The sequence below is a fragment of the Anabas testudineus genome, chromosome 4 (genome assembly GCF_900324465.2).
Source record: "Anabas testudineus chromosome 4, fAnaTes1.2, whole genome shotgun sequence".
NCBI lineage: Eukaryota > Metazoa > Chordata > Actinopteri > Anabantiformes > Anabantidae > Anabas > Anabas testudineus.
Window position 1 is genome coordinate 24696011 of NC_046613.1, and position 15742 is coordinate 24711752.

A 15742-nucleotide genomic window follows, 5' to 3' on the forward strand; every position below is an offset into this window, starting at 1 on the left:
AGTATTTGTGATCATGTGGCACTGACAGCAGGACCAAAATCACTGCAGGCAGAAAGGGAGGGGCGGAAAGCACCAGAGGGGGGTGAAAAGCAAAAGTGAAGAGGAAAAAAGAAAAAGAAAAGGGATGAAAGAGGGAAAAGAGGTGGAAGTTTTAACAGAGAAGGGCTGAGAAACGCTCTCTTTCCCGCTCTCTTGCACATACACACTCTGCACGCAGACTCCCCACCCCTCCCTCGCTCTTACTGTCTCCTCTGTAATGACCTCCAGATGTGCTGCTGACGATGGGGGTGGGTGGGTGAAGGAGAAAGGGGAGGGGAGGCGGAGAAGCGGTGGTGGGAGAGTTGCCTTGTATGTCATGTGCTCAGGCGAGGAGAGACGCTGTCCGAGGGGACGCTGTCAGCCCTGATGGAGTGGCTGGCCGAGGCCTGGGGGCGAAAAGGGGGAGGAGAAGGAGGAGGCGAAGTGGGAGGGGGTCAAAAAGATTTCCACATCTGGAATCACTTCAGGTCAGCCCAGGCCCTGGCCGTGAAAGGTGAGACCGGGCGCCTGGCAGGGGAGAGGGGGACAGGGGTCTGACACTGGACATACCACAGTCAGGGATCAGTGATCGGGAAAACAAGCAAGAGCAGAAAATAAAGCGGCTGAAAAGAAAACAGAAATACGGAGTTTTAATGTGGCGCACAGGTCAGGAAAAGCCCCCAGTCACATCAGTGAACCACCTTGTTATTCCCACTAACCCCCACTCAGCTCCAACACACAACTGAAGAACTTAAACAAGTCGGAGAAGAAGTCCTAAAACCACAAAACCACAGTTTAAAAAATGCTCCCTTACAATTAAAAGTTCAAAGTTCACATTCAAAATAAACACTCATAAAAGTAAAACTGTCCCAAATGGAGATAATGAAATGATGACAAGCTTCCCAAGTTTTGATGCTTTCATGAGGATTTTCCTGCTTTCAGACAGATTAGAAGCCAAAGTCAAAACATTTTCAGACCGCGCTGTCTTTCTGCAACACTCTGCAGCGTTTTAGGACGTTTACTGAGCACCGTGGTTCTGATTTTTAACTTTAACATTAACACAGTTGAAACATGACATCTTGAAAATGTAGTATTTCATTAAAGTACCAGCATCTCAAAGCTGTAGTGAAAAACAGCACGGAACACGAGGCTCCAAGTAACTGATGTCAGAAGCTAAAGAACAGCATGGAATTAAACCTTATTATTCTTATTACCATTAGGAGGCAGTGAGCAGCAGTGAGATGATGAAAAATGTCCCAAAATAACAGAAAGTTGACAACTTTCATGATGAATTGAGCAAAAGACAAAAAGAATTATGAATATGTTGTAGAACCAGGTTTAATGTACTTGAAACGTTTGCCATTGTCAAAGCAAAATTAAACCTTAAACTTTTTAAAGGGAGTTTGGTCTATGACTAAGAAGTTGATCAGGATCGTACTAGTCTCAGGTATTTGTCAGCAATAAACTTCTGCAAATAACATTTCCACAAGACTTGTGTGGCAGCAACCTGTGGAGCACGTTTTACTTAAAGGCTCCTCAAAAACTGAAACTCTACCACCTCAGATGTAATTTCATAAGACTCCACATTTTTACGGCCCTTGTGAGCCACACAAGGACGACGGCTGGCATGTGTTGTGTTGACTGCAAAGGTTACGAGGGTCCAAGAAGAAGAAACACTCTGTATGACAGCCGCTGAGTTAAACGAGGCCCAGGGGTCCTCCATATTAGAGAGAGGATTTCCCTGCTCATAAATATCGTGTTTTTAAAATGGAAATCTCAGGTTGTGGTAATCAGGAAAAAAAACACACAAAGCAGGAACAGGTTGAGGTTTTTCTGAAGGAGAATCTGTTCGCGACTTGTAATTCTCTCTTTTATGGGCCGTGCATGAATGAAGCGCAGTTGAAGCCAGACTCAACTATAGCAGTGATACATTTGTGTTATGATAAGTTTCCAACCATAAAGATTCAGTCAGTTTGTTTCAGGACATAGTTCAAAAATGGGAAAAGCAAAGATTTCTCATGTCTGGGGAATTGGACACTTTGCCATAGTATTGCTTCAAATGCATTTTTATTAATATACAAGTTTTTATTCTGTTACAAATAAAGCATATCATAGTGAATTAAGAGAACCTACTGGTCTTTGGATTGAGAAATACATTAGCATCTCATTTATATTGGACTATTACATGAAAATCAAAATGCGTTGAAAATGTTGCTCGTCAGTGGTATAACATGGAAAGTAATGTGAAAAAAACGAAACAAACCTATCTTTAAAAAAATGGTATAAATGTCAGAGGAAGTTCTTGTTGCTTTGTTGTTGATTTTAAAAATAGAAAGTTGTTGTCCAAATTTTGGTCTGTAATTTTCTCCAACATCACAGCCAGAGACACAAAGGGAATTCCACGTAGTCCATACATGAGCCTCTGTGGAGAAATGATCTCTGATGGAAACTAAAGAAGATCTTTGAGAAACTCACCCTCCATCTCAGTCACAATCACAAATGTAAAACAATGTAGATATTCAGCTACAGCATCCCCGTTTGTCCTTTTGTACAAACAAGAGTTCAGTGACGCTCAGGAGAATAAAAAAAGCATCTTACGGAAAATCCTGCCCCCACTCTGTGTCCTTCTTTTTGCATACAGGTGTTGAAGTACGCCACGAGGCTGCTCCGGAAACGAGAAGAGACTTAACAATCCAGGTAATGTGAGATGACTCTTATCCCGGAGGCGGTGTCCGCCTGCGGGGGTCCAGCGGCAGAGAGGGTCCCCTCCCCTCCTGTGCGAGCCCCCAGCCTTTCCTCCTCTCAGTTGACCGTGGGCACCTGGTTTAAGCTGTACTCCTTGGCTTTGAGCCGCAGGTTGGCGATGCTGTTGGCCATGTTCATTCCCTGGGACGTGTTGGTGTTGGAGCAGGTGGGCGGGTAGGTGGCCATGGCACTGAGAAACAAGAGGGGGGGGGGGTTACATCACCTGTGACTGACATGAGCTGCAGCAGTGGAAAAATGTAAAGGAACAAAAAGGATTTCTGATCCCGACTTTACGAAACTCGGAAACCAAAAAAGGAGCTTAACCAGTGTTTCTGCACAGTTTACATGAGGTGAGTGAATTAAAGTTTAGTCTCTGCTAAATATGGTTCATTCATCAAGTGGGAAGTTTGTTTCCAGCATAAAAACACAGAGTTTCTTTAATGTTTTTATCCATCGTCCTGCTGAAAAAGGCTTTTTGTCCAGTCTTTTGTGCTTTGGAATCAATTATTTCCTCATTAGATTCGGTCGATCAACGAACAACGAGCACACACACAAGTTGGCACCCAACTGGCAGGTTACCTGTCAGATCCTGAAGCCTCCCAGTATTTAATTTATGATGTATAATAAAAGTAAAATCCTTTCCCGGGCTTTGAGCCACATCTCTGCTCCTTCATCAGCTGATGGATTTGGATGATGGGCCTCAGTGACTGAAAGCTCAGGAAAACGTCCAGCTTTTAATAATGATGATGATATAATGACCTCTGAAATATCTGAAGTTTATTTCTCCTACTTTTATTTCTCTTTAGATTTAAGAATTATTACTATTCTATGTGCTGTTTTGTCTGATCGCTGTCTTTCTCCTTTGGTCCGTCTGCATGATTTACTGACTTGTTTACTTTTTAACTGGGATTTTGCAGCTTTCAGTGGTCGACTTACAGAAAAGGCTGAAGAGGAGCTTCTTCTGAGGCTGTTTCGTTTTGAGTGTTGTTGAAGTTCAGATCACAAACTGAATAATTTAGAGTTGTTTTATTGTCTGCTTCAAAGCTCTGGTATCACTTTATTAATGCATTAATCATGAGGAGGCACACATACGTTGCACTGTAGCAGTAATCAGCACAAAAAACAGAAAAATATGTCACACTGCTGTTTTTAGTTCACCTCTAATATTCCATGACCACATTTAAAACTAAATCCAGCAACGTGTTCACGTCTACATAAGAAGAACTGTGTCCTGGTGTCGTTTCATCTTCTTGTAAATATTTAGTTCCAAGTCGTCACTGACTTTAAGCTGCTCCTGGATTTAAAATGATTTTTTTTAACCTCTAATTTCTTTCCTGTGTTGTTTTTTGTTGTTGCTGTAAAAACATTTGCTTTGTCCTGATAAATAATGTTGTTAGCAGTGTGATAATATAATATTATTATTGTCACAGCAATTTAAGAAAAAAAGACAGAAAACAAACTAAATAAAATCTGTTTGTGAGAAGAAGTGAACAAACGACATGAAAACATAATAAGACAACAGACAGGTAAAGAAAAGTTCATAACATGTTCAAAAACAGTGGTATGCTCCTTTAAAGACAACAATATGTAGATGTAGTAAAGGGAAAGCGTACTTGTTCTCTGAGGGCAGCATTTTCTGTGGCACTCGCACTGGCCCCCCCTCCGGCATCGGATACCAGCTTAAGAATAATATACAGTGAAGTGTTAGCAGCACATAGCATTATTCCTGCTCCACAAGAAGAGTTCCCTCACTGCTCTGCATCCAGCCAAAAAGCTCTCAGTGCGTTTGAGCCACGGCCGCAGGGTTTGACATTTTCTAGCAGAGTTTCATAACGGAGGATTACTGTAAATCATGACCAATGTAACCAGAGTCACAAAAAATGTTGCCCAGTAGAGCTCCGTCTGTGTGTGCAGTGTTCATTATCTGGTGTAGTGTAGCACAGCGGGGTCGCAGGGGTCACACAGTAGATTTAATACGGTTTGTTTTCACATTATCACCTCGTCAGGAGGGTCACAGGATCTGGTCTCACCCCACTAACAGTGACAGAGAGGAGGCGAGGAAAAGTGTGTTTTGATTCAACGCAATTAGTGTGAAGTTAGATATGTGCAGACGAGGAAGCAGAGGAAGCTGAGGTCACACAGTCACACCGTAACTTAACACAAATCCTCATTCTCTCATTTTAGAGAGCAGCGTTAGTTCATCAGTTCATCAGTCAACGCTACATTTTGAAATGAATTAATCATTTTCATTGATGATGCTGTGTCAGGAGTTTGTACTGTTAGATACAAGCAGCAACAGTGACAAACATACAAAGATTGAAATTAAAATAACTATTACTGGAATACTACAAAGCAACAGCAAAGTGTAAATTACACTAAGGGTAACTGCTAAATCACTAAATGTAACTTTTAGCGTTTGCTACCGTGCAGTAAATTCACAGTAGAAAAACACCAGTTAATACTGTAAGTCACTTTATATTTTATACTTTAAAAGCCATTCTGCTGTTACTGTGGTGAATTACAGCATGATCTTATGCTCGTTTACAATAACTTTGCATTTACTAAATGCATTTTGTGGGAAATTAAATGGTGAACAATATATTTTAAAATCAAAACTTTTCAGAAGAATTCACAATTTACTTCTGAAGTTTTTTCTCCTTTTTTATTGTTTCTGTGCTCATGAATGTAATAAAAGTGTTGATGTCAACGTTAGAAAGAAAATAAGAAGAATCGACGTCTGAGCATCAACCTGTCAGACAGCTGGTTTACAGATTGTCTAACATGTCGAATAAAGGCCGAGAGACTGAAACGATGCAGGTTAGACGGTGGCGCTGAGCTGCGCTCTGATCCAGTCTGAGTCGAGGTGGATCAGAGGAGATGAAAACGGGCAGAGAAACTATGACGAGTATGTGCAGGTAGCAGAAGAAAAGGAAATGAAACAATAACAGAGTGTGGAGCTGCGGCCTGTGAGTGTGTGTGTGTGTGTGTGTGATGTTACGGTGGTGGTAACGTGGTCACGGTGGTGTTAGCTTGTGCTTTTTCAACTGGAGACACTGGTGAGATTAAATGTTCTGCAGCAGAGGGGGGGGGGGGACTGCAGTGAAGCTACAGTGGTGCTGTAGTAGTAGTAGTAGTATTATGTAATATATATATATAATATATTGCAGTATTGTGTAGTAACATATCGTATATTATATAGAAATATAGGAGCTTCCCTCCTCTCCTCCTTTTTCCTCTTTACGTATCTTTTGTTATTTCCTTTCCTCCTTTCCTCCTTTCCTCCTTCCTATCCACTGTTGTCCCCTGCTGTCTTTCTTCTTTACTCTGTTCACCCTTTATTGATTTATTTCCTCCTCACATGGACTCTACTCTTCTTCTCGACATTACTTTTCTGTTCAGTATAAACATGTGTGAAGTCGGTTTTCTTTTCTTTCACATGCAGAACCTGGAGTTCTTCTCCCTGCGCTGCAGCAGTGTCAGTGAGAGTTACTGTAATGTGGATAAGACCCTACCTGTAGGGGGCAGCGCTGCCCCAGGACAGGTAGTCATTTGGGCGGGGTGCAGGGCGTGGTACGATTGGCTGCTCCACTGCTGTCACATCTCCTGAGTAAGACTTGACGAGGGAAGCGTTTTTGCTGGCCAGCATGGCGCGCTCGTTCCTGCGGAACTTAGCTCTCCTGTTCTGAAACCAAACCTGGAACGACAGAGAACAGAAAATCACTTTCTGTTCATTTTAACCTCTTCAGCACCGTTAAATACACAACTTTGGTATAAACCAGTGAGTTTTCTGGGAAAACGTCAAATGTCCACAGGATGAAATGACATTTGAATGGAAAAGTAGATTTTACTGAGCTCTCGACTGTGTGTGATGTTGAACGCCTCCAAAAAGACTCGTTCGCGTTCTGTGTGTTTAACTTCAGCCCGTTTTGTTTCTGTTCATCCCAATAATGAATTAATTATCAAGTTATTAAGTATTAATAGGTATTTTTCAGTAAATGGAGCTGTTTCATGCTAAATGTTTTTCAGGGCTCATGAGTTCTCTGCACTCTTTGTGGACAGATGCAGTGAGAACAGTCAAATGAAATCATGAAGGGATATTCATGAGCAGTGATGCATTTCATTCCAAAACCATGAGACACGGCTGCTTGCTGCATAATGAAGAGTAATGATATTGGTATTGATGTTCTGTGGCGCCCAGTGCCAAACGGTCCACGACATGGTCCCGTTCCTGTTCAGTTTTGGCCTGAACATGAGCATTAGTAGCACGTCGCCACCAGTTTTCTCTACACCGTAAAACCAGAAATCAAACAAAGAAGCAGAGACACTAAAAAGCAACTGAAGCTTTTATCTGGACGATGCTCCGACTGTTAAACTGCTGTCTGACCATGTTCAGCAGTGAGTGTATCGTTCCCACAGTCTCCACACGTCCACTAATCTCCCCCTCTTCTCACGAACAGCCGCCACCCCCACACACCTTCCCAAACAGATGATGATGTGACTTAGAGGGGTGATAATGTTGTTCCTCACTGTGAAATCAAATCCATTATTAGAAACCGGCTGACGCACTGCCTCAGGAATGAGCCCAAAGTCTCTTTTATCAAAGCATTTCTGCATCGCTCTCTGCTCCACATTAATCACAGATGTGCTCGTTCTTCTCCCTCCAACATCACCATTTCCTCTTCCCCTCTCACTCTGCCCACAGAGCAAATACTTTCACTGTGCTGATTAAAGAGAGGGCAGAAAATACACTCACACACATACACACACACACACACACAAACATTACAGATACGTATTTATCTGCAGTGAATGCTCCAGATATTCCTCATTATTTCCTGTCTCATACATTATATGAGTCTAAGTTTAATAAACCTCCTTCAACAGTCTCCTCTTCAGACAAATCATAAAGGGGATATGAAGATGAACACACAGATACAAGGAGCTCATGTGCAAGGTTAAACGTTGTTGGGTGTTTGCCCTGAGCTTTGTCTCTCAGGCTACGATCAGCAGCCTACTATATATACAGGTTTAGAAATGAGTTAATCAATTAAAAGGTGTAGTTGTTCCATGTTGTTATATTTGTAATTGACAGTATCAGTACAACCTCCGCCCGCTGTGTCACGTCCACTAAGACTAAATAACAGGAATAATCAAGTCTGTATGTGGGACATTCATTTGACCAATTACATCATAATATTGAGCTCCTGTTCTGTTATTTAGCTCATGTGTTGCACACTTGCACTTTATCACTGATCTGCAAACCGCTGAGGAAATTACACGTCATTACATCCACTCTTCTGATCACATGCGATCCTCGGGGGGGGGTTACAAACTGCCTGCACTCTCTAAAGCATCACTGATTGTTTAAGTGATTGAGTAAGTATGATAACAGCTATTTGACAATATCTTATCAGTTCCTTAATATGCACCTTAAACATGCTAATACTGATAAGGACTGAGCAGGATCAGTAGTTAGACTAAGAGCTCACATGATGAAACCAGGCTCCCTGCTGCTTCTTCTGTTTCTCTCTTACAAAACTTAGTATCCAATAAAAACTCCTCTTTCTACACAAACAAAACGCTTCATGATTTAATAAAAGTTGGTTTTAGTCATGACGACCCAAAGGATTCCTCACAGGGTCCCACAGGTCGGCCAAAGCTTCTAGAAGCATTTTGTGTTTATAAGAATCTGTTTATCTTGTGTCCCTACAGTAGAAGGAGGTTTACAGTCCAGTACCCACAGGCAGCGACTCAGAGAACTGATGAGTCTTCAGGGTTCTCCTCTTTTGATCAGAGGTTGAACTTTGGTCTGATAAATCTTCTCATTTTAATGAATCAGGGGAAACAGTTGCTCTGTCAGGGTGATGTCAAAATAAAAGTCTCTGACTCTCAAGGACTGAAGGAAACACCACATGGGACTCTCAGCTGCGATGTCCCTGTTTCCTACCTGGACTCTGGCCTCGGTGAGGTTGACCCGACGGGCGAGATCCTCTCTGACAAAGGCATCAGGGTAGTGTGTCCTCTCAAACACTCTCTCCAGAGCCTGGAGCTGGCTGCTGTTGAAGGTGGTCCTGTTCCTGCGCTGCTTCCTCTTCTTCTTCTCCTCCGTGTTCATCTGTTCATCTGCAGAGAGAAGAAGAAGAAGAAGATGTTGAACCTTTGCACGGTTAAATGCGAGTGAGCTCTCCCACTGGAGCTGAGCTTTTAGCTCAGACTGTACAACGAAAGGTTTGAACGACCGTGACGGAGCACATTTACTTTTAATAATAAAAGGAGCTCTAACAACGAGCACTGCTGCTGCTGCTCTCGAATGTCGATGCCTCCTCAGACAAACTGCTCCATTAGAATTATTTTTTATGTTAAGTAATGAAGTCTAACTTCAACTACAGTAAAACATTTTCAGTTTTAATAATAATTTAGCAAATTACATCCCACTTTTTTTATATATATATATTTTTTTTTTTTTTGTTGACCTCGATCCTGCAAACTGGTCAAACTGCCCTCACACTTCTTTTGGGAAAATACTCTAAATGTAAAAACAGTAAAATGTGAAAACGTCAAAGATCCATTCATCCAACTAACAGCTGGAACTATAATAATAATTCAACAGTGACATTTTCCCAAAAACAATTTACCAAACTCTGCATCTTTAAAAGTAAAACTCTCTGCGTGAAGAGCGCTGAGGTTCTAAGATCCACGTTCTGTAGTTTGTCTTAACTGGATCAGCACCATGAGTGAACCACCTGCTCTTTGGCTCCACAGCCTGACTAACAAACAAACACACACATGTACAATCAAACAAGCAAACAAGCAAAACCTCGGCAGGCGGCTATGATAAATCTAGAATCCATGTTGGAACAGGCTCTCATCAAAAACACCTCCCAGCTCCGTGTGACTGCAGGAAGGAATCATCGCTGGTGCTCTGCGGCTACAGCGAGACCACAAAACAACACTTTCACAGGGAGAAACAGAACGTGCTCATCCATGTTCCTGTCTAATTACACCCACACACACAGACGGAAATCTGGAGCCACACACACACACACACACACACACACACACACTCAACCTGAGTGTTCGACAGCTGTGTGGAGTTTTCAGTTTTCTGATTTTGAGTTTTGATGAAAACTTTTTAAAAACGCTGCTCGATGACACAGTAACTTTTGTTCATTCATCTCAGAACATTTAGTAAAAATCTAATTATATTTATTTATTTATTCCTGTTTGAGTAAAGTGTGATTTTGTATTTGTATTTAAAAACTGGAATTAGTCTCAAACTAACAGCTGCTAGAAATTCATTTTATCCTAAAATCTAAATTTAATGACATTATACAGCATCAACAGGCGTCAGCATAGAGCCACATGTTGTTCTGTGTTTTATTAAATGCAGAAAGATTTTAAATAATTATTGTTAATTCCTCAAATATTTTCTGAAATAATAAAACATTTTAGTCGCGTTTGGTGAATTTTTTTCTGGTATATTAACATTTAGATTTTTTCCCACAGAGAATGAAACATACTCAGTAAATTAAAGAATTTAAAGAGGGGGGGTAGGAAGTTATTTTATTTACTATTAGCCAGTACTTTAACTTTGAATTGTTTAGGACATTTAATTGCTATTATTGAAGTTTATCTGGGTCATTTAGAGCCTGTTCAGTCTTAAAACTAAAAAGATAAAAACCTCTGATCTGAAAATGTGGAACTGAAAAACCTTGAAATAAAATTCAAACAGAAGATTAAACAGAATCTGATGCTGTTGATCCTTGTGTTATTTTCTCCACACACATATTAAACTTTCTCCACATGGTCAAACACAGTCACAGAGAGAAGATGCTGCAGAGTGTCAGCACCTTGATGAAACCTTGATGAAACCTAAACTGGCCTCTGCGGTTTCAGCCAATCAGGACATTTGTTATTCAGATATTCTAGCATCAAGCAGTGTGACAGGCCCGAGCAGGAAAACCATTCCTTATATCACTGAACTGAAATGAGAGGGAACATGAGACCAAACGTTTCTCTTCTTGTAAGAATCGAATCATCTTGTGATGATTCCCATTTCCTCCATCCTGCAGTTTATTCACCTCAGAAACATTATTAGAATTTTACAACCTGCAAATAAAAGTACGAGTGTGTGATTCTGAAAACTTTGCTTTTGAAATTTCACTTTAAAAAATGAGTGAGAGGATAAAATATCTGATGTAAACGTGTTCATTTTACTTTTCTTAATCCTTTAACATCACTGATGTGTTCAACTTCTGAGAGGTCACAGAAACGACCTCTGATGATTTCAACGCAGTATTTTGTAAAATCCTGAAAAAGTATTTGTCAAGAAGTACTCGGAATTTACAGTAACACAGGCTCCTACATCAAATACTAATTAAGTACTTTAATTAAAAATACTTTTCCCCAGTCCAGTGACCTGACTGATGTAACATCCACTGTGTTCCTCAAACACTCAGAGAAATAAGAATTAAAGCTGTGAGTTTAGTTGAACTTTCATTTTCTCTTTTGCTTTATTGAATTTAAAAAAAAACACACTCAACGTTTTATATTTTTCCCTTTAAATAAAAATTTAAATTTAAAAATTCAGGAAGTCAAGTCCCAAAACTTAAAGCTGTAGATGTGCTGTTTTTAAATGAATTACGTTTCTGCTATTCTGGGAGAAGCATGTGTGGTTTATGAGGACACATCTCAACCAGCTGAGACTCTCTCATCTCACTTTAGTTCCAGTCTCAGTCTCAGTCTCAGTCTCAGTCTCTGACAGGAACTCACTGGTGAATCGAGGGAAGAACCAGAATAAGGAGCGTGGTGCTGAGGAGCCGGGCGCAGTAAACTGCGGCAGTAAACGCTGGTTGCAGCCGCACATGGTGAAACCAGAGACCGCGCATAGTTTCAGTTTTATAGGCGGGAGGTTGAAATGAAAACGATGAGGTTTGTTTGCTGGAGACATGTGGAGATACACAAACTCAAGTAAAAGTGAAAATAGGAGCCACTCAGAAAACGATGAAACAGAAAACAGGAGCCTACAAATAAAAAGAAAAGGACGTGAATCAAAAGAATATTACTTCAAATTAAAGGTGCAATAATTCCCTGTGAGTGAGTAAAAGAAGTAGAATAAATATTAGAATAAAGTCAGGAAATGAAAATGAGTTGTTTAAGATTTGATCTTTTATTTTCATTTCATTTCATTTAGTTTAATTAAGTTAACTCGATCATGACTAAAATCTATCTTCGTGCGTCTATTTTACTTTTGTTGAATAATTATTTTCTGATTTTATTTTTAAGTGACGCAGTGAAATAATTCAAATCATTAATAATTAATAGTTTTAATTTTAGTGCATTTAAAACACAGGAAAATCCCCGAGTTCGTGTGAGATTTGTTTTCCTTGTGTTCATTTCTTCTTTCCTGAATTTTAAATAAAGGATTTGATCCAAACACACAGATGAAAACCGGCCGCACAGCGCTTTTAATTCAGCTCCATTTAAAAAACAACAAACCAGAGTGAGTCCTGTCACATCATCATCATCATCATCATCATCATCATCAGCTGCTGCTGCATCCTGCAGCTCCAAGTGTGACCAACACGTGTGATCAGGTTGATCAACAGCTCTCAGTAAGAGTCTGTCCAAGAAAAAACCTTCTACTGATTCCTGAAAAATTCAAATCATAAAATTAACACAAATTTAAAAAAAAGCAGCACGTGAGATTTTAGTAAAATAGACTGAACATGTTGCGTTCACGTTTCAGTCACTAAATCAGACAAATAAACGTTGATTTGTGTCCGTGGCTCAAAAACTGATGCTGCTCCTCAAACCCGTTCCTTTTAAAGTCATCTCACCACAAAATAAGATGAGCTCTTGTTATTCGATTCCTTAATTGTTGGAGCGCGGACACGCGCGGACACGCGCGCTAATTAAGACAAATGGTTCGAGTCCGACGCTCTGAAGTGTTTGACAGGCTGAAAATAACCGTGAATTAACGACGTGACCTGGACACTTCCGGTTTTCAGCCTTTAAAAAAATAACAATAACACTCATTAAAGCCTTTAACGTTTCTGTCAACCTCTGCAAATGAGCAGGAGAAGAGGAGGAGGAGGAGGAGGAGGAGGAGGAAGGAGGGAGCGTTTATTTACTCTCTCTGGGCTCCGTCCAACGTTTAATCGGCTTCACTGCGCGCAAAGGCTCATTTTAGGCACTAAGTTGATAAAGTAACTCTGATTCTCAGGCTGGACTGTCAGCAGCAGCCTGGAGACTGGTTCCCTCCTCTCAACTGACCAAACTTCTGTCGGCCTCACGTTTGTGCGCACGGAGAAAAGAGACGCGCGGTTGTTAAAAGTTTTTTTCAGTCTTTTGTGTCAAATTAAATAAAATAAGCAAATAAAATAAATCAGCAAACCGGTTTCTACTGTACTCAGCCACTGGCCCCTCCCAGTAATTTAAATGATTGTATTTCTTTGAATCTTACATAAAAAGATCAAATCCGCGGCCTCATTGAGGTCAACAGTCAGAGAGAGATTTATTACCCGCGAGCTTGACTTGTAAGGTTGCTTCACTGACTGTGTCCACCGACCTCCCCATACCTCACTGACATCAAAGTGTTAATGGTGAATTAATGGCCGTTTTGAGGAGGAGGCCGTCAGGGATGATGCATTGCCAAAACTCACTGAAGGATTCCTTCCATGAGAGCTGCTTTCTGCAGAGCTCCATTCATGCGTCTGCACACGGACACACACCAGAACATGAGGAGAACAACGCTGATGATCTAACACACACACACACACACACACACACACACACACTTTTAGTCACACTGTTTGAAGTTGTTTCTAATCTCCTCTGCTCAGTCCCGGCCTGTGTTCAAGCTCTTGCAGATCTGCTTTTCACTTACTCTCCTGCTGGGTCGTGTCGCTCCCGCTGGTTAGCCCCGGGGACTCCAGCATACTCCTCCCCGCCTCCCCGACGCTTTCTTCCGCCTGGGTTCCGACCATTTCCCCTGCTTCTTCCAGATCCAACAGGTGGCTGACCGAGAAGTTCTTTTTGGCTTGCAGGTTGTCCAGGTTAGACGTTATTGGACTCTCCAGGCGGTTTGATATCGTGGCTTGCCTGTCCATTACATGTGCATAGCTAGAAGTCATGACGCAAGTTGGGAACAGCGGAAAAATCGGAACTGTTAAAAGAAGAAGAAGAAGAAGGAGCGAGACAAGTAGATCCGTGCATGCAGAGCGCACAAGCAGCAGCTTCACAAAGCAGCCACAGAGACACTCTGCTGTTCCGAGCAGAGAGCGGGTCTGTTCTCATCCAGAGGAGCCGAGGAGCTGAGGCTCAAACAAACTTCAGCAAAGTTTCTCCTCGTTGACTTTTCCCAAAAACAAACCTAGAGCCAATCCATCCACGAAGAACAAGAGGAGGCGACAGAGTTCACTGTGTCCTGCACTGTCTGAGTCGGAGAAGTCCTCTAAGACGAGTTGTCTTCGCTCTCTGGTGGAGTCACATCTGAGCAGGAAGCGCTGCTGCTGCTGCTGCTGATGACGACCAGATGCGCAAAAGTCCGTGTGTGCGCAAAGCTTGCTGAGCGGCAGCTAGGGTCGGGGAGGCAGGACGTTATCGCCGCGCCTCCAGGCTACAAACCCTAGAGTCTCCCCCTCTCTCTCTCTCTCTCTCTCTCCCCCTCTCTCTCTCTCTCTCCCCCTCTCTCTCTCTCTCTCTCTCACACACACACTCGCTCTTAATAAGAATCCCGTAATTACGTGGCAGCGCCTTTATGCTGTGTCTGACGTTTCACAGGCCCCCACCACCTTTCTCCACCAGTTCAGCAGAAACATCACCATCAGCACCGCCAACCCCCGCCCTCAGCTTGTTTTCGTTCCCCTGGCTGGCAAAGCTCACAGTGCGCAGAGTCCGCAGGGAGACGCACGGTTGTTATCGCTGGTTGTGTGTTGATAGACCCACTGTGATTGGCCTGCGGTCTGCCACCAATTAAATCAACCATAGCCCGTGCCAGTCAGTCTATCCACAGATCTGTCCACATTAGCACAGTCTGAGTTGTAGGGAGCAGTACTAGACTAGTTCTGGATCTGGATCTCAGTGTGTTTCTGTTTTCTGTTTGCATCATTATCATGTCAGCTGTTTTTAAATGTGGTTTAATGAGGGGGACATTTATCTCAGTCCACACAGCAACAGGTCCTTTTAAATGTAGACCTGGTTCAAAAGCAGGAACACAATTAGAGTCACACGGTGAACAGAGCTACAGGTTTCTGTTAAACGTATCCCACAGGATTCATCTACAGTTAATAACCAACACACACAGACACAGGACAAAGCCCCAGTGGTTTTGATGAGTGCAGGTTTTAAGACTTCAGAACTCTGACTGGCACCTTCTCAATGCAGTGGAGCAGGGCTGTAGTCAAGTCCCCTTATTAAGTCCAAGTCCAAGTTAGGTCCAAGTCACAGGTCTGATGGAGACTGACAGTAAAACACCAGACTTTAACCTCTGTGATGTGATGGTTTGTCTGTGACTTCACTTTAATTTCTAATGTGCAGATAATGTTCATTCACTTAACTGTTTAAAGTATGTGAATAATGTATCTGAACAAGGACACGAAAGAAAGAAGGAAGGGAAGGAAAGGAGGAAGGAAAGGAGGAAAGAAAGGAGGAAGGAAAGGAGGAAGGAAAGAGAAGGAAGGAAAGGAGGAAGAAGGAGGAAAGGAGGAAGGAAAGGAGGAAGGAAAGGAGGAAGGAAAGGAGGAAGGAAAGGAGGAAAGAAAGGAGGAAGGAAAGGAGGTAGGAAAGGAGGAAGGAAAGGAGGAAGGCAATTTCAGGGAAGAAAAGGTCCAAGTCAAATACCAAAGAGTCCCTGAGGTCAAACTCAGACTGGAGTCCTGCAGCGCGGCAGTGCAGGAGGACGACACTGAATTTTCTGACTTCAGCAGTGACAGAAGTCAATTGAACAACATCAGGAAGGTGAAGCCTCCGGGGCTGG

The 15742-nt window shown here is 42.0% G+C and overlaps 1 protein-coding gene across 2 annotated transcripts; it reads right to left on the minus strand.

Annotated features, from left to right (window-relative positions):
- Positions 1 to 1443: 1443 nt before the first annotated feature.
- Positions 1444 to 14351, minus strand: prrx1b (paired related homeobox 1b). 2 transcript variants are annotated; one of them, XM_026343609.1, is made up of 5 exons: positions 13652 to 14351; positions 8711 to 8886; positions 6276 to 6457; positions 4377 to 4442; positions 1444 to 2953 (listed from the first exon to the last, which is right to left on the minus strand). In XM_026343609.1, the coding sequence occupies exons 1-5, from the start codon at positions 13896 to 13898 to the stop codon at positions 2821 to 2823; spliced, it is 804 nt and encodes a 267-aa protein (XP_026199394.1). In that variant the 5' UTR covers positions 13899 to 14351; the 3' UTR covers positions 1444 to 2820. The 2 variants fall into 2 exon arrangements, with proteins under 2 accessions (XP_026199394.1, XP_026199402.1); XM_026343617.1 differs by lacking the exon at positions 4377 to 4442 and having other exon boundaries at positions 1445 to 2953; positions 13652 to 14350.
- Positions 14352 to 15742: the final 1391 nt, after the last annotated feature.

Coding starts and splice junctions, on each gene's coding strand:
- prrx1b (XM_026343609.1), bottom strand. CDS start 13,898: ATGACTTCTAGCTATGCACATGTAATGGACAGGCAAGCCACGATATCA. Junction 6,458..8,710: donor TCACCGAGGCCAGAGTCCAG/GTAGGAAACAGG, acceptor CTGTCGTTCCAG/GTTTGGTTTCAGAACAGGAG. Junction 4,443..6,275: donor GGCAGCGCTGCCCCCTACAG/GTAGGGTCTTAT, acceptor ATTATTCTTAAG/CTGGTATCCGATGCCGGAGG.